A 23,393-nucleotide genomic window follows, 5' to 3' on the forward strand; every position below is an offset into this window, starting at 1 on the left:
AATAATCAAATTTTCAAGCAAAAATTGATATGTTTGCAAAGAAGTAAAGCCTAAGGACATGCGTCCAATTTTCAAATTAGAAAAAAAGTATATGTGTTTTGTTTCCATAAATGTTAGATAGAAAGTTGGTTTATTTAAAATATAAATATACATTAAAAAAACCCTAAGAAAATAGATTAAAAAAGTGGCGGTGGTCTGGTGGAATCCGTGGAGAATCATAATGAGATCGTTTTGTTTTGTTTACATTTTCTAATTCAAAATTTTCAAACTTGTCGGTAATGGTTTAAACTTTGTCTGATCGTGATAGGTGATGATTAAGCCAGTCAAATTATTTTTAAATTTTATTAATTAATGCTCAAATACATAAACCTAATACATTCTTCATACATAGATTTTAAATTTAGTTTTAATTTAATTTATATATTTCAAAATGTTACATTTTTAATCTTTAAATTATATGTTTGATTTCAATTTAATTCCTAAGTTTTAAATTAGTTCTTTAAATTATATGAATTCTTTGTGTCAATAATACTCCTCAATTTTCAAACAAGTTTCATAAATACTCATAAACAAAAAAAAAAAAAAAAAAAAAAATTATAGATACCCTTACTGTTAATATATGAATGAAAATTGTTAGTACCTCATTTTAAAAATATTGTTGAACTTTAAAAGTTGCATTAGTACCTCTTGAATGATAAGTTTTCAGCTAACCACAAGTTGTCATGTCATCACAACAAAAACCTATTTGATTGAATTTAGGACAAATTTAGAATTATTATCTCTAAACTAAAATTTTGAGGTAAACAAATGAAAAACTAAAAAATGTCACATGTCTCCTTCCCTAGCCATTTGATTACAACAATAGACTTATCAAATTCAATGATGATCAAGCTTAGACAACGATCAATTAATTTTGCTAGTAACCCGATTGAGCTTGAAATTATAAATTAGATGAGATCAAGTCTTTAAAGTCACTCAAGTTCAAAATCTAACCCAATTCAAACCCATGGTGGAAATTTGGGCTAAAGAAATTATCTGGTACCACCCAAGCCCAATTTTTGGGCTCAAGAGGAATTGAGCCCAATCCCATGGAAGCTTGATAAATAGAGGTCTTACCCTTCATTTGACAGGGTTGAAAGAATTAAGGCCGAAGCTCTGGAGCTTTGAAGATTTGAACACCGATGCTTTGAAGCTCTCAAGTTCTGAAGACCAAAGCTCTGAAGCTCTCAAGTTTTGAAGACTTAAGCTCTCAAACTCTCGAACTCTAAAGACTGAAGCTCTGAAGTTTTCAAGCTCCAAAGATCATCTTTTGCTTTATTGAAGATCTAAATACTAAAGATCATAAGATTATTTAAAGCTTTTGAAATTAGTGATGGGATTGAATCCTGCAGTGGAAGCGTTTTGAATGCCTTGCATCCCACAAATCGATTTTTACATAAAGAAAAACAGTAAACTAAAACATAATATACGTAGAACAAACATGTAAATAACATGTTGTAGGGAAGGGATGGAACCATTCTTACCTTTGTAGATTCCCAAGCTCCTAGAACGATACTCTCGATATTCCAACGAATGACTCCTCCAACGATCTTGAACACGAACATTTCCTTGAACAAACTCGAACACGACCACAAGAGTAACCTTGTTATTCTCAAGGATTCCAATAGAAGGATAGATGATATTCAACTATTGGAAGAAGGCAAGGAAGAAAACTTTTTGGGAGAGTAGAGAGGATTTCTTGCTTAGAGAAAAATTGCACAATGAATGCTTGGAATTCTATTTGTGTTATGTGTATCTTATGTGTCCCCAAAAGTGTCATAAGGAAGACTTTATATAGAGAAGGGTAAACCCTTACTCCTTGTCTTTTTCCAATTTTTTCTTGTACACAATTAATTAAATAAAATTTATTTGATTAATTAGCACAATTAATTAAATAACGTTTATTTAATTAATTAGCACATTAATTAAATAACTATTTATATATTAAATCTAATATTTAATGTATGTATGTATATATATATATATATATATATATATATATAATTATCATAAACATCATATGTATATATGCAACACCTCTCTATTAATTAATTAATTCTCTTACTTGAATTAATTATTTGAATCTTATTCAAATGTTTCTTTCCAACTTAACTTGAATTATAGATCACATCCATAATCACTTACATATTAATCATATTAATATAGAATTTCCTCAAATTGATTGAACAATTCAAATCATCCCCCTTTAATATCCTTTAGTGAGCTAACAAGGGAACTTGGTGAATCTGTAGATCAGAAGCTCCAACGATATGAGATTAATGGGCTAAACTCATTAACTAAGTTAATAAATATTCGTTAATTATGGGTATGCTCCACAAAAGACCCACAGCTGAAATCTTTTCACTACAGATATACTTCTGTGTCCATAGATATAGATCAATAACAACAAGTTAGTCCTTCACGAGTGTTCGTAACTCCAACTGGGTCAAATTATCATTTTACCCTTGGGTTACCTCTGACTCCTTAAGTACCAGTGATCCTCTAATGAACAACATGTTTATGGTTCAACCAATAAATAGAAACTCTTCTCGGGTCAATGAGAGGGTAGGGCCCTTTGTCCAAGTCCCGGAAACACCACTTAAGGGAACATTCATCTTCTTACCTAAAGACGGGAAGGAGTGAATTTCATTTTGTATTATTAAGTTCCTAGCTCCCCACTCGATCTTGTCTCCAAAATGGTAGGCATGGTGAGTTGCAAAACTGACCACCCTTACCAATACAAATAAAAGAACAATCCCTCGTGAACGAGAGTTCATAATATATTTAGGATTAAGACTAAGTTACCTAGGTCATCCTATTGAAATAGGAACCTAACTAGTTAACGGTGATACATCTAGTGGTTACTATTTTGCGGTTCGGTCTTATGCAAACTCATTCATATGATACCCTCACTCGCATGTCACAAAACGATGAATCATTACGTTTGTATCAAATACAAAGTGAGTCGTATCCATAGTATCACTAGGATTAGGTGCCCAGCCTTATCCCTAAACTATAGACCCTTTCGGCTGTATCTTGAACATTGATCTGTGTATATCTCCACATACAGTTCAAGACTCATAAGGTAGCCTTAGATGTTAGTTTATTAGATTTAGGGTTATAGAAAACAACACAATAACATTTATTGAATTAACATATATAACTCTTTATTGATGACATTCAATTAATAGCATTTACTATTTACGAGTTTTAGGACATTAAACCCATCAAACTCCCACTGAAACTAAAACTTTAATCAGTGGGTTGTACATGATATCAGAATCCAAAAGGCAGGGTTATGGTAAACAAATACAATAAACTAGGGCATCCATATACCCATTACACATCTCTCACTTGCTCTAGACTATACAATGTACATGTCTCATAGATCTATATTCTCAAAATTACCTTTGAACACTTTAGCCGAGAGAGCCTTCGTAAATGGATCAACAATGTTGTGCTTTGAGGAAATCTTTGTGACGATCACATGGTTGTTGCACAATCTACCGTATCAGGTAATACTTCCTCTCAATATGCTTTCCTCGTTTGTGACTGCGAGGTTCTTTAGAGTTGGTTACTGCCTACTGTTGTCACAGTATAAAGTGATGTGTAAGTCCATATTTGCAACCACTTTCAAATCACTTAGGAACTTCCTTAGCCAAACTGCTTCCTTTGTTGCTTCACAAGCAGCTATATACTCAGCTTCCATAGTGGAATCTGCAATGCATCCTTGCTTAATATTACGCCATACTATAACTCTCTCGTTCAGGGTAAACACTAATCCTGACGTGGATTTCTTAGAATCCTTATCAGTTTGAAAATTAGAGTCTGTGTATCCTATAAGGATCAAATCCTTAGCTTCATATACAAGCGTGTAGTCCCTCCTTCTCTTACGATACTTGAGGATGTTCTTAACCGCAGTCCAGTTGTTTAACCCTGAATTGGACTGGTACCTACTGACTATTTCTATGACATAACAAATTTCTGGTCTAGTGCAAAGCATAACATACACTAAGTTGCCCACAGCTGAGGCATAGGGAATACGTCGCATATCCTCAACTTCTTAAGGTAGGACACTGTTCCTTTAGATAAGTGCGTGCTTGAAAGGTAATAAACCCTTCTTAGAGTTCTACATCGAATACTGAGTCAGCATTTTGTCGATATAGGTTGCTTGAGACAGAGCCAACGTTCTGTTCTTGTGATCCATAATAATTTGGATCCCAAATATATACCGTGTCTCTCCCAAATCTTTCATTTAGAATTGGGCTGCTAGCCATTCCTTAATGCTAGTAAGGTACCCTACATCATTCCCAATGAGTAGTGTTGGAATGTCTTGAATTTGTTTGTAGGCGCTTTGAATAACCAAGTACGGGGGTCTCGATGACTGGTCAGAGAGCCGGGGTTTATGGCGGTGCGCCCTGGTGGGGGTTCGGGGGCAACGCCCCCAAAACCTATTCAGAATTCGTATTTAGCATATTTATTTATTTGTAGTTATTTACGATTATGACCCTAGGGTTTAGAGTAGTGCGCTATATAAACTCTCTAATCCTAGAGGCACCATTCGATGTATTTTTCCGAAAACATTCTCCCTAATAATACTGTCTAACACACCGTTAGTGAACCATGTATATCTGTGTGTCAATCTTCTCTATCTCCACGTTCTCTTTTTGTGTTCTTTAATTGTCGATTTCGTAACAAGTAGGAAGGATGTTGTCCACATAAAGTACTAAGAAAGCTACTTTGTTAATGATTTTCTTGTATATACAAGGTTCATCAATATTTTGATCAAAACCAGAGGATTTGACTGCTATATCAAATCTAATGTTCCAAGATCTCTGTATGCCTGTTTTGACCCATAAATGGATCGATTCAACTTGCAAATTTTTTGCTTCTAACCTCGGGCTATGAACCCCTCAGGTTGAGACATAAAGATAATTCTCTTCAAGATTGCCATTTAGAAAAGCAATCTTGACATCCATTTTCCATATCCTAGTCAAACATGTGGTTATGGACAAGAGAATTCTTATAGACTTAAGCATAGCAATAGAGGAAAAAGTTTCCTCATAATCAACCACTTCCCTCTTGGTATAACCCTTTGCTACAAGTCTACTTTGAAAGTCTATACATTTCCAACTACACGTCTCTTTCTTTTATAGATTCATTTACACCTTACGGGTTTGACCCCTTTAGATGGATCTACAAGTTCCCATACTGAATTGGAGTACATATACTCTATTTCAAGGTCCATGGCTTTGACCCATTGGTTCTTGTCTATGTCATTCATTGCCTGTTTATAGGACAATGGATCCTCAACACTATCATCTGGTATGATAATCTGAGTTTCAGTTAAACCCAAGTAACGGTCAGGTTGTATCACAACCCTCCCATTGCGTCGAGGTACTCTAAACGATTAAGAAGGACGAGACTGACCTGAAGTACTAGCTTCTTCATTAACTATTGATGAAGGACCAGCTACATCAACAACCCTTGTTAATTCTTCAGTAGCTTCACTTAATACTGTTTTGCTTCGTAGTTTATGATCTCTCATGTGATCTTCCTCTAAAAATTTAGTATTTGTCGATACAAACACCTTATTTTCTTGAGGGTCATAAAACAAACCACCTCTCGTTTCCTTAAGATAACCAACAAATTGGCATAATTTTGAACGAGGTTCCAACTTTTTAGGATTTGTCACTAACACATGTGCAGGACAACCTTAGATTCTGAAGTAATGTAAACTCGGTTTACGCCCCCTTCATAACTCGAAAGGTGTTTCAGAAACACTCTTCAAGGGAACATTGTTCAAGATGTGAACTGCAGTCTCTACTGAATACCCTCAAAACGAGTTAGAAAATTGAGCATAGCTCATCACAAAACGAACCATATCTAATAAGTATCTATTTCTCCTCTCTGATACATTGTTCTGCTGAGGTGTATCAGGTACTAAAAGTTGGGATTGAATTCCATGTTCTATCAAATAGTCTTGGAATTCTCTACCTCGATCGAATTGAGGTGTTTTAATTGTTTTACCTAATAGGTTTTCAACTTCAGCCTTATACTCTTTGAAATTTTCAAAGGCTTCAGACTTATATTCCATTAGGTATAAGTAACCATACCTCGAAGAAATGAAGTATTTGTACCTTCCTCTAGCCTTTACATTCATTGGACCACAAAGATCCGAATGTATAAGCTTTAAGAGCTCTTTGGCTCTATAACGTTTTCCATTAAAAGGTCTTTTAGTCATTTTTTCTTCGAGACAGGATTCATATGGAGGTAATGATTCATCTTCTAACTTGCTTAGAAGTATATTATTTAGCAATCTCCCAATCCTATCGAGATTTATTTAACCTAATCTCAAATGCCAAAGATACGTATCATTGTCACTTGGAAAATTATTCGCCTTTTTATTTGAGTTTTTGTAGTTTTAAACATCTCATGATTTAAAAGTGCTTTTGATTTAGTTGGTCTTAACACATATAAGTTGTCTTCTAGTTTAGTGTATAAATAGTCATACCATTTTTCATAATGAACGCTTCAATAAAAGAAAAAGAAACACAATACGATTGCTCAATTAAACAGGAAATAGAAACAAGGTTCCTCCTCATTTTTGGAACAATGTATAAATTTTCTAGAAACAAAAATTTACTTTCGAAAAACAGCTTAATAGCTCCCACTGAACGAGTTGAAATGGTGTATCCCGTTCTAACCTTGAGTGCCATTTCACTGTTGTTTATGAAACGCTTGTGACTTTGAACAAACGCTTGTGATGTAATAATATGAGATATTGTCTTCACTGTTGTCTATGAAACATGAGATGTTTTATTTGCATTTACCACAACCCAATAAACTAAGATCCCTGGTTGTTGTTGTAACTTAAACATGTATGTGGAGACATACAAATGGATCATGCCTTAAGTGATAACCAAAATGGTCTGTAGTATATGGATGTAGGAGGGAAACCTTATCCTGATGACACTATGGATGAGACCCGCTTTGTAGATAGTTATAAGTGTTGTGACGTACTATAGATGGTCTGATCCTGATCATTCATGTGGAGATATGCGAGCGGGGGTGTCCTATACAAAGGAGTTTGTATAAGATCAGACCACGAAGTTTTTAGTCTCGTTATATAAATGTCGTTCATGACAGATACTTCACTTCATGAGGATGACCATAGGTAACATGACCTTAATCTTGAGTGAGTTGGGAACTCATACTCTATGGATCAATCTACTTTGGAGAGTATGAGACGCGAGAATTGATCCATAAAGGTGCAAATATTCAATGACACGTGAATATTCAGAACAAGAGTAGGCATGAGCGCATGATTGATGGCCGAGATTTGTCATTTCTAAAGTCTTGCTATTTCTTCCAATCATACTACGTATCATCCTAATGTGAGAATATTTAGACTATAGAATCACATAGTTCTTATCATTTTGGCTGACAATTCGTCTTTTACCAAGACATTCCTAATGATATAAGGGGAATACCAACTGCCATCACACCAAAAAATGTGTTATATCATCGGAGACTATGCACGAGACGCAAGACATTATCTCAAGTATTCCTGCCAGCTCGTACATTGAAGCCATGCAACCATGTTACATCACGATACAAAAATTGGTGGCTAACGAAGCATGTGACTTAATTTGAGGACAATAGACATCATTTAGTAAGTAGTGTTATTCCTACTCCATTGCAACCTAAGCTAGCCAAGAACAAAGGGAGTAATTTAGGTGGTAAATAGATCCACTTAATTGAAGCCTCAGCTCCCACTAGCTCACAGAGAAGAGAATCATAGTATGACAAGTGATCATCATTAGAAAAGATCCTCAAAGAAGGAAAAGATATCTAATGATGACTTTTTTTTTAAGGAGTTCCAAGTGCTTTGGTAGGTCCTAGCATTGCTATACCCCTTGTTTGTATACCTTCTCTATGTATATATTTTTTATTCTTCTCTTTAGTGGATAATTGATCGATTTATTTATTTTTGCAGTCACCCTTGAGCAATCATCTTTAAGAGCTTATGAAGCAACATAGTGATGAATCCTTAAGGGGGATTTTTGCTTTCGATTCAACCATCAAGAAAGTTGGTACTTGATGTGTTTTCGTTATGCGATGAATTAATTACTATGTAATACCTTATACACATAGTTTTACCTAGTTAGACCTAAGTATAAATCAAACTAGAATCCAGGTGAGTCCATGGTCGAACTCAAGGATTGTGTTCTATCGATGCGTTATCAATTATTGTTTCGATCTTTACGCGAGTTGTTTTGTTAAGTATGCGATGAGTTTTTTCCTATTCTATTGCTAAAATAAAATAAATAATGGTTGATAGCTCTTAAAAAGAGCTATTATTGTTAACTTAATTTTGGGGACTGAATTGATGGAGGTCGAAATTAACCTTAATTCTTCTTCCTTTTCCTTCAGAATTTAGTATTTTTAGGTTAGTTTTTCTTTTTATTTTGGGTTGTAATTAACATATTAGATGTGTATCTTGAATTTATCTATGATTTAAGAACTTAAGTTAGATGTGTCTCAATGTTGAGGAAGTACATAACAGATCCGTCTCATGTGGTGGACTTCAAGCCCTAGCAATTGGACAAGAACTTAAGTTATGAATAGAAGCCTATACAAATTCTTGCAAGGGAAGTGAAAGTTTGGCGCAACAGGGAGATAACGCTGGTGAAGATTTTATGACAGAATCATCAGCTCGATTAGGAAACATGGGAATGAGAGGATGTGATGAGAGCTCAGTATCCAGGGCTCTCTCAAGATTAGAACTTTCAAAGACGAAAGTTCCTTAAGGAAGGTAGAATATGACAACCCAAAATTTCAGGAAATTGTATTCAATTGTCTTGAATTATTAGGAATTGTATTTCAGATTTTTTGAGATTTAAAATTTGTTTATTGTGAGAAGATAAATCAATTTAAATTAAACTTGGTAAAAGATATGGATTTAATTCAATCCATGGGAAGTGAATTTAATATTGGTTTTGGAAGGGGTGGATTTTAATTAGATTTAAGTCAATTGGTGGATTCTTATTTAGAATTGAGTAGTTGGGTTAAGATGGTTTTAATTGGATTAAGGGTTGAGATTTAATTTCTTTTTGGAATAGTATTTGTTTGGGTTTGAAGTGATTGAAAGGAAGGGTGAAAAATAAATATACATATATATTGAGGGAAAGGAATTATTATATATATATATATATATATATATTGGGATTTAGGGTTTTGGAAAAGGAAATTGGTTATAAATTAGGGTTAAAGTAGCTCGGTATGCATGCAAAAAGAAAAAACAAAATTAAAAGAAAAATATTTTCCTTGTTCTCCTCTTCGTTGGCAGACCCCCCTCATCCGTTCACTGGATCGAGTGCCCCCTTTCCGTTCACATGATAGGGTGCCAGCTGTCGACCACGCTCGTCGCACCACTGTTAGAAGCCCAACCATTGCTTCCGTTTGCTACACTCACCGGCCGTGGACAGGAAGCCGCCACTCGTGGGCTTTGCCTAGCCAGTCGCTTCCGCTCGTTCTCCCTCCATCAAGCCGCCGCCAATTGCTCGGTCATTGTTGATTCTTGCCATCCAGCCGCGCCGTACACGTGCTCCACCAAATCAGCTATCGAGCTGGTCAATAGCATCGTCTGACAGCCCTTTCTTCGTTGGAATCTCAGTTTCTGGTAAGTTGTTGCTCTTTTTAGGTTCACTTTGGTTCGGTTCTTGTTTTCTCAACAAGTTTTTAGTTTAATGTCTCATCGTTCTTGGCATGGAAAGGATGTTCGGGAGTTCTTGGAGGAATTTATATTGCTGTCCAGCGTGGTTGGAGTCAATTGTGGTAAATTTTTTTTTTTAAGAATTTGGTCATGCACCAAGCCACACTTTCAGGACTGGGTCACTTATTGAGTATATTAATACTCATTCTTTATTGAATATATTAATACTCATTCTTTTCTTTTCATGTTTTTAGGTAAGGGAAAAGACTAGATGGGGAATGATAGAAAGAATCTGTGACCCTATCGTTGGGACTTGTCATTGCTTCCACACTCAATCCTTTTTTTCAAATAAACATGATTTGGTTTAGGAGCCTAACATTTAAAGCTATTGGTTAATTCATTTATTCAACTGATTAATGTTTTTTTTTTAATTTTCTTAATTTATTCTAAGTTAGAGCCCAGGGGTACTTGGGCGTGTGAATTAATCATTTTAGAGCTTTATTTATTGAAATAAAATTTTTATTTCTTTTATTTAATTTTTCTTTGCGAAATATATTGTCATGTCAAGCCTATACATGCATATAGTAGCGTCCTAGAAGCATAATAGAAAGTTGGGGGCATTATAGTGGGTAAGCATTTTTAATTAAATCTTATAATTAATTTTTTTCCCCAATGGATCATAATCAAGTACAGAAAATGTTGATATCCCCAAAATTACAAATGTCTAAATTGGAACAAGAAAGTATGATTTTGTGTTGCAGCAGCTTCGGTGTGAGAATAAAACGTTGATTTGTTATCGGGGCAATTTTAGAATAAAGAAGCAACAAATTTTCAAAATTCAAGATTTTTCCATAATTTCAAATATGAAAGACATGCTTGCAAAATTCCATTTTTAAATTGTCACATATTTGCAATTTCCCTAATTTTATTTCATTCAATTATTTTATTTATTTGTATTGGATATGATTTTGTGACCAATCTTATAAAATCTCTAATTCAACAAAGAATATAAAATATTGAGGAAAACCAATAAACAATAGTCGAGAAAACACTTTTCCCTTCCTTTGTAAGAGTGGGATTAACTTTTTTAAGTGATTAATTTTAGAAATAAGTTATTTTAAAAGAAATTAGAGTATTAACACTCAAAAATTATTTTAAAGTGCATTTTAACTAGATTTTATTAAAAGAATTTAAATAAAAATGATTACTTTTAAAAACATATTTTTTTCTCTAATTGATTTAAACAGATCTTAAATCAAAATCTTGGTAGATCCTTAATTCATGCTACTATTAGAAAATTGGGCATATAGGAAAAAAAAACATGTGATAAGTTACCAAATCGAGCATATAACTCAATTGGTATACAAGTGTGTTAAAGACCAAAAAGTTTAGTTCAAATCCCTCTACTCCCAAGTGTGCCAAAAATAAAAAATAAAAAAAAAATCATGTTCCAAGCTTTTTTACTCCAATTTTTGGTAGATTAATCTAATTCCTCATCATTTTTATAGTTTTTTTTTTTAAAAAATAAAATAAAATAAGAGACATACAGAGAAAACGGTTAATAAACCAGTAAAATTTATATTGTGAAACAAGAACATAGTTGTATTGGATTTTTTTTTTTTTTTTTTTAATTTTTTTACTGGTTCACTATTGTTGTTGTTGTTGTTTTTTTTTTTTTTTTTTTTTTTGAATTATGAAATTAATTTTTACTGGTTCACTATTTAAATTATGAAAAAAAAGGAAAACATTGTTATGGTTATGGTAGTATAAGTGCCCAAGTACTCAAAATAATAATAATAATAATTTTTTTTGAAGCAGTAAAACCATTAAGTGATTGTATACAACATGGAAAGACATGGACTAATTTGACACAAATCTCAAATAATTTACCATATATATTATAGTGTGTTTGGAATAACCTTTTTTTAATCAAAATAAAATTTCAAATAATTTACCCTATATATATATATATATATTTGTGTTTGGAATAACCCTTTCTTAATCAAAATTAAATTTTCACTAAGTAACTATTTAAAAAGTAATTAGTAATTTAAAGTGGGCTAGTAATAGTTTAATAATAAACTTGAATTAATTTAAAGACATTTTTGCATAAACTTTGTAGAGACAAGTTATAAAAAAATCACTTTTCAACCATTAATTAAAAAGTCTTCAAAATATTGAGTAAACAAAGAAAAGTTAGTATAATCATTAAAATAATTTTCCATTTGAAGATTTTTTTTGAGAAAAAAAATGTAAGATGCAAAATATTCTTGTGGAAAATATTATGGTTAAATTACAAGTTTGGTTCTTTAACATTAAAAAGAATTTAATGGGACTCTAAATTTTCAATTGTGTCTAATAGGTATTTGACATTTCAATATTTTAAAGATAATAAATCTATCATACATCAAATTGAATTGTCTAATAGATGGTTAAACTTTCAATTTCATGACCCTAATTTCGTAAGCTTTAAAAAGCTTTTGAATAGAGAACAAAGAACATATAGAATTAAAAGTTCAACGGCTTCTAAACTTCAAAATCAAGAGTGACTTTTTACATATTTCTTATGTTCACAAACTTGTTTGATAGAATTAAAAGTTTAGGAGACTTATAGTCAATATCTAAAGGAGTATGACCTTTTTTGGAGGCCCAAATGAGATTTGACCCAAGTTCTGAAAACTCAAGTTTTTTTACCTCCTAATCACATTATCGCTAAGTGAATTTACCAAACCAACTTAAGATGTACGTGTTATGGGCTTTGCTCCTCGAATCTCACTCTCACTCCCACTCCTTGATTCTAGAAGTGATTCATCCATTGTCTTCTTCCTCTCGTTCCCTCCATTTTTTTGTTCTCCAATTTCACAGCCTTTACTCATTACTAGTGAGTTTATTGTGTCTACATATGAGAGAGAAAGAGACGACGACGAAAAATCCTTGAGAATTGAACGAGGAGCAAGAACAAACAATCAAGAGGTTCGATTAGTTGGTCAATAGTTATTCGAATTTGGAGGGGAAGTAGAAGGAAAAAAAATCTAATACTACCGTAATACCAACTTCTTCCATTCATAATTTGACACGTCATTAAATGATTTACTAATTTATTATTAATTATTTCGTGATCTTCACATCATTCTTAAATATTAGAATTGTAGTAAGTAATAAATAGAGTTAATATAGAAATTTTTTCATACTATCGTAGTACTAAAAATTTTCTAGAAGTGAAAGTGGAACACACAAAAGACAATTTAACTAAATCTCCTTCTCGACAAAAAGTGCTTAAATTAAATTGTATTCCATGTTGATAAACAAACGAGAGGGGGAAGTGAATTATTATTAATATTATTTTAATTTCAAGATAAAGAAAATAATAATAATACAAAGGAGAAAAAAAAAAGAAAATAATAAACCATAAATAAATACCTGGAGAGAGGAGAAATGTAGCGGATCCACGACGGAGTTGAGAATGTTTCTAGCGAAATAAAAAAGGAAAAAACAAAGAATAGCCGTTATTAATTAGTCTTTAAACTAAATTATATCAAATATTTTTCCATAATCAGAAGAAATTAGAACTCCAGTTCGAAGATAGATCAAATTAGGAGATGAAAAATTTTCTATATCGGTAATTACCTAACGGTCTGATTCTGAAGATCTTTTCAAAATCGAACTCTGTTCCGACTTATAAATCAAAATTTCTGTTGAATCACCAACTACAATCCAATTAACCATGTCTTCTGCTGCTTCTACTCCAATTCAATACCGTCTCTACGGCACCGGCTCCGGCACAGGCAATGGAGTATTAGAAGTTCAAACAAGCTATTTCGAACGTATGATCTCTGTTTCTCCGGTCACCGGACGTCCGCCGCGAATCCTCCATGAAACTCCACGGATTCCATTCCACAATGCACTGTTCTATCTCTCTTTACACCAACTCCAAAATCCATTGTTCTACATCTCGCAATTTCTCTCTTCACTCAACATCTGTCCCGCCGCTTGCGAAATCATGGCTCGCCAAATCGCTTCCTATATCGATCGGATGATTAACGAAAACAGAGAGAGTAATTTCCGTATCATCGCCGAGGTCGATTTCAGTCGAGTTATCTGGATGGAAGAACACTCAATCTATGGCGGTGATGCAATGGCGGAGGAGACGGTGGTGTTCGATGAAGCTCCGCCGCCGAGGAGAGGAGTGGAGAAGGTGGCGGTGGAGAGAGTGAGGGAGTTGAAATCGCAAGAGGAATTGGGAGATTGTTGCATCTGTTTGGAAGAATTGAGTTGTGAAAAGAGGGAGGTGATAAGGATTCCGTGTGGGCATGTGTATCATGAATCATGCGTCTTCAAGTGGCTTAGGAAGAATAATTCTTGCCCTCTCTGTAGAAAGCCATTGCCACTCAATGACGACTCAAGGTGAAATTCTTGAATTTTTGTGGGGTTCTAGGATTGTAATTACACATTCTTCTGGGGGTTTATTTGCAAGAAATTTTCGTTGTGATTCTACTACTACGGGTAGTCATGATAATAGTAATACTAATACTTTGCACAATTGCAAATCTTGCAACATTCATGACTACATTTTTACTTAATTTTCATGTCCTTTTTTGCTAAATAATTATGTATTTGCTCTCTACTTAAACTAAGCAAACATAAAATTCAGGAACCGAAATATGCAATTAAAACGAAAAAGTTAGCCAACACGAACATGAGTTATGTGCTACTGTTGGAAAGTTACAAAGGAAAAAAAAAGAACAATCAGTTTCATTGATAGTTGTTTTGTAATTAATAACAAATGCTGACCTTTTCTCGAATGTCTTCAACGTCTTAATCATTTGAGCTATATTCATGTCGGTGAATTTGTATCCCACTCAAAAGAGTCAAAATTGAAAGCAGATTCAGAAGAACATCATATGGTTTATATGATGTAGAATGAAAGTAGTTTACAATTTTGCATTTGGGAAATGAATCATAATGTATAAGAATGAATAAAAAGTAGAAAAAAATGAGGGACCCCTTTGCTTTGGTTGAAGAAAGGGAAACTAACCATGATATGATGGAAAGGAAGCATTCTGTAGTTGGATTTTCTTCACCAAAGCTAAGGGTTTCTGTAAATGTAAGAGATTTCTCAAATGGTGTGTCAACTTTTTTTTCTTTTTATTTTTTATCTTTCAGCTTCATCTGGATCATTTCTTACTACATTTGAAGCATCCTTCCTTTCTTCCTCCTTCCTTTCTTCAATTTCTTTCTTCACTTCTTCCTCTGCTGCATCAGAACCATCCTTTTTTTCTTCCTCTGAATCAGAATCATCCTTCTTTTCTTCCTTTACATCAGAATCATCCTTCTTTTCTTCCTTTATATCAGAATCATTCTTCATTTCTTCCTCTGAATCAGAACCATTCTTCATTTCTTCCTCTGAATCAGAACCATTCTTCATTTCTTCCTTTGCATTAGAAGCATCCTTCGTTTCTTCAGTTGAATTCGACGCATCTCTCGTTTCTTCTTTTTCATTAGAAGCATTTTTCGTTTCTTCTTTTTCATTAGAAGCATCTTTCGTTTCTTCTTTTTCTTCTTTTGTTTCTTTTTCATTAGAAGAAGCATCTTTCGCTTCTTCTTTTTCATTAGAATCATCGCGGTCTTCTTCTTTCTTGTTAGAAGTGTCCTTCATCTCTTCTTTTTCATTAGAAACATCACTATCTTCTTCTTTTTCGTTAGAAGCGTCCTTCATTTCTTCAATTGCACTAGACATGACTTCCCTTTCTTCAATTGCAGTAGACGCATCCTTCCTTTCTTCAGTTGCAATAGAGGCATCCTTTGTTTCTTCATTTCCATTAGACATGTCCTTTTCTTTGGTTGCATTAGAGCCATCCTTGGCATCTTCAGTTGCATTAGACGCCTCCTTCTCTTCGTCACTTCCGTCAGAGCTATCCTTTGCTTCTTCCGTGTCCTCAACCTTGCAGATGACTACTAACGGTCCTAGCCTCGATTCCATTTCTTTGATTTTTGAGGTTAACAATCTCAAGTTTTGAAGCCCTCTAAGGTGGTCAAGTGATGATGCCTGGAAGAACCATTAGAATTGTAATTAGAATGAGTACAAAGACACAAGTAATTGATGAAAATGCAGGTTCGGAGTACGATTATTGTTTTATATGAAACACAGTGGAAGAGAGACTCGAGATTATAATGTACTGGTAGCATCAATACATTATAATCTGATGTTCAATTGATTAGCGATGACTCAATTAGCAAAGTTCAATTGATTCGAAGTATCTACCAAAGGTTGAATCCAAGTTCTCAACTAGTATGATTTTCCACAAAAGAAAGAGAACGCCCTTTATACCTCCTTCCTATTCATCCAGGCCCTTGGATTTTATTGTGTCAGGATGTGTGTGATAAGCATATGATTTATGCTTCGACTGTATGAGTATTTAAAAAAACAGGTATTAAAAAGATTGAAAGCAACATAAAATAAAGTGAATGAACCTCCAATCATTTATAGATTAAGAGAGAAATTATAGCATATAACATCTCCACCCAAGGTTTTCCAATGAGGGCAGCATCTTATGGTTACAAGAATAAATCAATAACTCAAAGACATATATATACACACACGCAAGTTGAAACTATTAATTACAAAAGTAGCAACCAAAAACAACAATAACTAACATACAGTTTATTATCATCCAAATATCGTGAGAGTCAATCAAGGTCATTAACGTTAAAATTCACATCTACCCAAAGAGCAAATTTAACTCCAGATCCCGTCTATGTTCAAGATGAAGTGTAGTTCTGATATTCATGTTCAATGGGAATCGAAAACTCATACCATCAAAGCATACAAAATCGTTATAAGACTAATGCCTATGGAAAATCAATATGCTTTATCACAGTCGAAGCATAAATCAAAATGAACACATTTCATATCAGATCACACTTTGATATATGAATGTTTTTCTCAGTTTGGTCAGACACAGCAAAAGGATTTTAATGTCTGATAACTCTATCATTGATTCAACAAAGTAAATTCCCATTTGAAAATTATAAATGAATTCAAGTAACTATGCAACACCTAACCTCTTCAAGCTGTTGCCGTCTATGTATAAGAGTCTCTTCATTGGCTTCCTTGTGTATAGAGTGAAGAATGTGCAGTAAATGAGAATCAAAACTCTCTGAACAATGCTGCGCTATCATACAGTAAGGAACAGGGGATTGACAACCCAAATTATGGAAGGGGCAGTTCACAAGCTTCATTGGACAAACAGTTATGCAATGGCGGTCCATTTCACGTCTCATAATAAAGGCAGAACACTTCTGTTCACATGAAATTATCTTGAAGGGGCAGATGGAATCATGCTGTTCTGCGTGGCTTGCACAAAATCTTGCAGTGCAGCCTTCATTTGTGCAAGTTAAGGACCTAAACCCACAGTTTTCGACATGCTCAGCTAGTTCTTCTGCAGAGTGAAATTTCTTATCACAATGAAATTCACTCTTAAAATCTACATTCTTAAGCAAAACCTGAGCAATTGCTTCTCTCCTATCAAGTGGCCAAAAGCCATTAATGTCCATTTCTTGAACAAAATCATCTATCTTATCCTCTCTTTTCTCACTTAGAACCCATCCTGAAACTCTACTAAACAAATTTCTCTTCGTAGCAGCAAAATCATCAACGAAATCAGAGATGATATCATAAGGATGATCAGATACCTCAGCATCCGGCGCATTCTCTAAAATTACAGATTCAGCCACACAAGTTTCGCTCCTCATGGTAAGATAATCCACCATTTCTTTCCTCATATCGGCAGCCACTGAACCAGGGGTTCGAAAAATATCGCCACTCGTATTATCGACACATGCGGTGGATAATCCAGGAAGGAGAACCTGAGCAAGTTTATGAATAATTTCCGCATCGCAAAGCTCGCAATGAATCAAAGGCTCTTTGATCTCTTCATCCTCAATCTTCTCCGGTATGATTTCTTTGTCCGTCGTAGGAAGATCCACATTCGCAGACCCCTGCAACACAAAGATAATTCTTCATCGATAAAACATGAAATTCGAGGAAGCAATTGAAAATTAAAGATGCATTTACAGATGAATACCACGTCCATTTTCCTCGAGCCAAAGGAAACCTTCTTCTTCTTCTTCTTCTTCTTCTTCTTCTTCTTCTTCTTCAGAGAAATTCTTGCACGATTGAGAGGAAGGATTGAAACCGGAGATTGGTTGGAAAATTGTGAATCTGTATGGAGAGAGAGAGAGGGAGAGGGAAAAAAAGCTTGAAATTCAGATTTTAATGGCGGATTAGAATGGGTCAATTAAACGTGGCCTTTTTTAAAGGTTTTCAAAGTCGTTATATAAAAAAAAAAAATTATTTAAAAAAAAAAAAAAAAAAACAAACTCCAATTTATCCTTTTTTTTTTTCAAGTATTATTTGTTTTGTAATATTATTTTCAACAAATATTTCATTCCAACGAGAGATGTCTACGGGACAAGACAGAGAGGGGAAAGCCCTCCCCACCCCTATTCCATTCCCCATCCCCACAAATTTTCTGGGAACGGGGTGGGGATTCCCGTGGGGATTTTGTGAGGATCAGATTCCCGCGAGAAAAAATTTCTCCGCCATCATCTTTTTTCTAACAATTTTTTATTTCAATTAAATATATATTTTTAATAATTTCTTAAACATACCCAATACAACTTTCAATTAAATAAAATATTATTGTTGGATTTTATGTTCTAAAACTCGTGGTACGTAAACGATGAAACTTATTTTGAAAATTTAATAAAGATGTTATTGAATATATCTATTGCTTGAATAGAAATCCAATAAACCCAAAAGTCTCTTGACTATCGGATGAGTACTTGATTTTATGTGGAGACATAAAGATGAATCAGGTTCGAGTAAATAGTCAAAATGATCTATAGTATATGGATAAGGTTGGGTTTCTTATTCTGGTAACACTATTGGATGCGGCCTGCTCTATAATTGTTACAAGAAGTTATAAAGTGCTACAAACGAAGTGATCCTAATTCGTTCATGTTGGACATGAGGAGTGAGGTGTCCTTGTGCAAAAGAGTTTGTACAAGACCGACCACGAAATGAGTCATTCTTACTTTATAACGTTGTTTATTGTTTAAGACTGACAATTTCAAAGCGATGACTTAGGTAAATTGACCTTAATCCTGAGGTAACTATGAACTCCTATTTATTCGGGATTACCCTTAGATTTGCATAGGTAAGGGTTGGCTCAACAACGCCGTCTCAATAAGACTCCCATTTCAGGGGTAAGACTAGATAGATAGCTGGGGACATAGGGTGCAAGAGGGAATTCATTCCTACCCGCTTTTAGAGATAGTAGAGAGGTTGTTCCCTTAAGTTCTGATTCTGGGGCTTGAACAAGGGATCCCGCTCTCTCATTTGGCATGAGAGGGACTCGGTTTTGTTGATTGGATCACAAAACAATGGTAAAAGATGGGTATGAGATGCCTTAATTTATTATATTTCTCTATAAAACTCAGAAACTTGGTCTTATATATCGGATATATAAGTTACCACTGGAGTTTTAGTCGAAGTGTGAGTTTGTTGGGTTTTATGTCCTAAAACTCGTGGTATGTAAATGATGGAACTTATTCTGAAAATTCAATAAAGGTGTTATTGAATAGATCTATTGCTTGAATAGAAATCCAATAAACTTAAAAGTCCCATGACTATCGGATGAGTACTTGAACTTTATGTGGAGACATAAAGGTGGATCAGGTTCGAGTTAATAGTCAAAATGATCTAAAGTATATGGATAAGGTTGGGTACCTTATTCTAGTAACACTATTGGATGCGGTCTGCTCTGTAATTGTTACAAGGAGTTGTAAAGTGTTACAAACGGAGTGATTCTAATTCGTTCATATTGGACATGAGGAGTAGGGGTGTCCTTGTGTAAAAGAGTTTGTACAAGATCGGACCACAAAATGAATCACTCTTACTTTATAACACTGTTTACTATTTAAGACTGACTATTTCAAAGTGATGACCTAGGTAACTTGACCTTAATCCTGAGCTAACTATGAACTCTTGTTTATTCGGGATTACCCTTAGATTTGTATATGTGAGGGTTTGTTCAACAACACCGGCTCAATAAGACTCCCATTTCAAGGGTAAGACTAGATAGATAGCTGGGGACATATGGTGCAAGAGGAAATTTACTCCTACCCGCTTTTAAAGATAATAGAGAAGTTGTTCCCTTAAGTGTTGATTCTGGGGCTTAAACAAGGGATCCCGCCCTCTCATTTGATATGAGAGGGACTCAGTTTTGTGATTGGATCATAAAAGCATTGTTCATTAGGGGATCAGTAGGAACTTAGAAACAAGAGGTAATTTCGGGGGAAAATAGATATTTGACCTAGCCGTTATTACGAACAACCTGTGAAGAGTTGACTTATTAATCAACTAATCATTGTTATATCGAGTGGACATAATATATCTACAGTGACGGAAGTTCAACTATGGACTTTAATGGAGTGACCCATTAGTTAATGAGTTTAGCCGATTAATCTCGGATCGTTGGAGCCCATGATCTGTAGGTCCATTAAGTCCCCCTACTAGCTCGAAAATGGATTAGCTCTAGAGTAGCATGATAAGTTAATTTGAAACGTTCAAATTAGAAACAAACGGAATTGGAGAAAATATATTTAAATATGATTTAAATATATGAAGATGAATTTGTGTAAAAATTAATTTAATATTGGAAATTGTATAAATAATTATTTATTAATTTTATTAGAAAATTAATTTATAAAATTAATAAATTTTGATTTAGAAATAAAATATGATTTTAAAATAAAAATAGATTTTGGAAATTTAAAATTACACAAAATTGAAAAATAAGCTTTTCATGTTCATCTTCAAATTAGCTCACAAAGAAACTCACCTCTTCCTTCATTAAACTCCAAACATGAACTGCATCTCATGCAACAAATCTCTTTGCATGATAGTCTGCAATATATTGAAGAGATTGGAGTGAAGTGAAGGTGATGCAACTGAATGAATTTTTCTGAAAAAGTCGAATGAAGAAGATGTTCTTCATTTTGGGTTGTTGCAGTGAGTTATCTCCAAATTTCCTTTGATTTCAGCTTATTTTGAGTCCCACAACTCAATCTAGAGCACCAAGAGGATAGTAGGAAAGATTTTGTGGTAGTCTACACAAGGATTTGGAGAATTTTGCAGCTGAAATAGAGATTTTAATGGTTCGACCAAGGTATGTTCTTGAAACCCATTAAACTCTATTTTAGCATTTTTTTTTCAGCTAAGATTAATGAATTAGAGTACTTATGGTTCCTGAACTCTTCCACTGCGTACTGGTGCCGATCCAACAATTATCAATTTTTATAATAAAAACAATAATACACATTCAATTTAAAAAGATATAATTAAAATGCTAAATTCTCATAATTTTTATAAATTAGAATTCAACAATTAGAACATCCTATCTTAAATATAACAACATCTAAGAAATTAAAGTAATAATGTTTTAAACTTAAATAATTAAAACCTCCACAATTATCCTAACAAAGTCTACAATATTAATATATATATATATATATATATATATTATCAATTTATAATTTATATACAAAAGTCAGGGTGGAGCAGGGACACGGGATGCGCTCGGGGTCGGAGAATATATTCCCCGTGTTGGGTTTGGTATCTCAAATCTCCTTGTAATCTCGTAGTTTGTAAACTTTGTATAAACATATTGTTGTTAATAAAATAAGTATCGTTTTATAAGCATATATTCAATCTAATAAACTAAGATCCTAGGTTATTTTATGTAATTTAAACAAGTATGTAGAGACATACAAGTAGATCTTGTTTAAATAGTAACCTAAACGATCTGTAATAGATGGATAAGGCTGGGTACCTTATCCTGGTGACATTATGGATATGACCCGCTTTGTAGGTGTTACAATTGCTGTAAAATGCTACAAATGATCTGATCCTGATCATTCATATAGAGACATGTGAGAGGAGTATCTTATACAACGAGTTTGTATAAGACCGAACCACGAAATGATTAGTCTCTTTATATAACATCGTTAGTAATAGAGACTTACGTTTCACTAGGATGACCATAGGTGACAAAACTTGAATCCTGAGTGAGTTGTGAACTCCTACTCATGAAGGCAGTCCTTTGATTTATATGGGTGAGAGTGGCCAGATTGCCAACTCAATAAGCCTATCATTTTAGGGATTCGTCTGATTGGGGAGCTGGGAACACAGCTACACGAGACAGAATTCACTCCTTCCTCGATGCAGGGGCAAGTAGATAAATTGCTCTCTTAAGAGCTGACTCTAAGGCTTGAACATAGTGGTCACACCCTCTCCTGGCCCAAGAGAGACTTGGTCATAGTTGGACTATGAATTATTGTTCATTCGAAGGATCAATGATATTTAAGGAGTTATATGTAACTATAGGGATAAAATGGTAATTTTGGCCCAACTATACTTATAAGTAACTTGTGAAGGGTCATCACACTGTTGATTGGTTATATCCAATGGACACAAAAATTTATATGTAGTGCGAAGAATGTAGCTGTCGGTTTTTAGTGGAATGATCGGCAATTAATGGACATCGAGTTATTTAATTAAATAGTTTAATTAATTATCTAAGTACTGTTAGAGCTTTAGTCTACAGATCCGTAAGGTCCCTTCTGTAGCTCAACAGGGATTTAATTGAGAATTATTTTTAGATTAATTTGAATTGTTCAAATTGACCGAGGGAATTAATTATACAAGATATAATTAATTAAATTAATTATATATGTGATATAATTAATATAATGTATTCGATACATTATAATATGAGGTAATATGAGAAGAATTTGAATATGATTCAAATACTAATTATATGAATGAGATTCATATAATTAATACCATAAATAACTTAAGAGGAATTAAATATCTGGATATGATCCAAATATCAATTATGGAAAAACGAAAAGAGAAGAAAAGTTCTTCTCCTCCCTCTCCTCCTCTCTATCTCCTTCCCTCTTTCAAAACTCTAAGGCAAATCCCACACCTCCTACCATACTCAATCCCTAAGGAGAATACAGAAGGCTCCCTTTGGTAATGTCCGTTTTGGAGAAGGAGATCCATTCGTGACTTTGTTCGATAGAGTTCTTGAAGAATAGTCTTCAAAGGTAAGAGTTTTCATAAACCCTAAATTTTTCGTTATTAATGCATGCTATAATGTATGTAAATGTATATCTTGTTCTTGATTTACTGTAAAACTTACTTTCAATGAAAAATGGATTTTGGACGATCTTACTTTGCTCAAGGTTCTCTCCTCATAGAGTTCCTTCACCCTAACCCCGACCCTGAACTGCAAATGGGAAAAAAAATTCTCCACTCCCTCCCCCATTCCCCGTGTATCAAGGATTCCCCGCCTTGTTCGGGGTGGGTCCCTGTAGGACCCTGACTCTATGGATTTTTTGGACATTTCTAATTCCAACTTGTTTCAGCAAAGAGAAAATGGAGAAGATATTTAATTTAAAAAGTTGGTTCCGCTCGATTTATCATTTCAAGCCAGTTTTTTAACATACTTAATTACAATAATGTCAATTACCGGTAAATAAGGTTTAGATTTACAAGTGAGACAAAAGT

General features: G+C 34.0%; 2 protein-coding genes and 1 long non-coding RNA gene across 3 annotated transcripts; 2 read left to right on the forward strand and 1 right to left on the reverse strand.

Annotated features, from left to right (window-relative positions):
- Window positions 1-9,257: 9,257 nt before the first annotated feature.
- LOC150037507 (uncharacterized) lies at window positions 9,258-10,288 on the forward strand. Its single transcript, XR_016528144.1, has 3 exons — window positions 9,258-9,724; window positions 9,819-9,879; window positions 10,012-10,288. It is a non-coding gene; the product is annotated as an uncharacterized LOC150037507 (long non-coding RNA).
- A 2,708-nt stretch (window positions 10,289-12,996) lies between these two features.
- Window positions 12,997-18,062, reverse strand: LOC120074497 (TRAF-like superfamily protein). Its single transcript, XM_039027645.2, has 4 exons — window positions 17,842-18,062; window positions 16,820-17,755; window positions 13,385-15,803; window positions 12,997-13,226 (listed from the first exon to the last, which is right to left on the reverse strand). The coding sequence occupies exons 1-3, from the start codon at window positions 17,848-17,850 to the stop codon at window positions 14,910-14,912; spliced, it is 1,839 nt and encodes a 612-aa protein (XP_038883573.1). The 5' UTR covers window positions 17,851-18,062; the 3' UTR covers window positions 12,997-13,226; window positions 13,385-14,909.
- LOC120074498 (uncharacterized) lies at window positions 13,387-14,314 on the forward strand. Its single transcript, XM_039027646.2, has one exon. The coding sequence runs from the start codon at window positions 13,482-13,484 to the stop codon at window positions 14,163-14,165; it is 684 nt and encodes a 227-aa protein (XP_038883574.1). The 5' UTR covers window positions 13,387-13,481; the 3' UTR covers window positions 14,166-14,314.
- Window positions 18,063-23,393: the final 5,331 nt, after the last annotated feature.

This window comes from Benincasa hispida, chromosome 3, assembly GCF_027475165.1.
Source record: "Benincasa hispida cultivar pf3 chromosome 3, pf3_genome.v1.1, whole genome shotgun sequence".
NCBI classification, from domain to species: domain Eukaryota; kingdom Viridiplantae; phylum Streptophyta; class Magnoliopsida; order Cucurbitales; family Cucurbitaceae; genus Benincasa; species Benincasa hispida.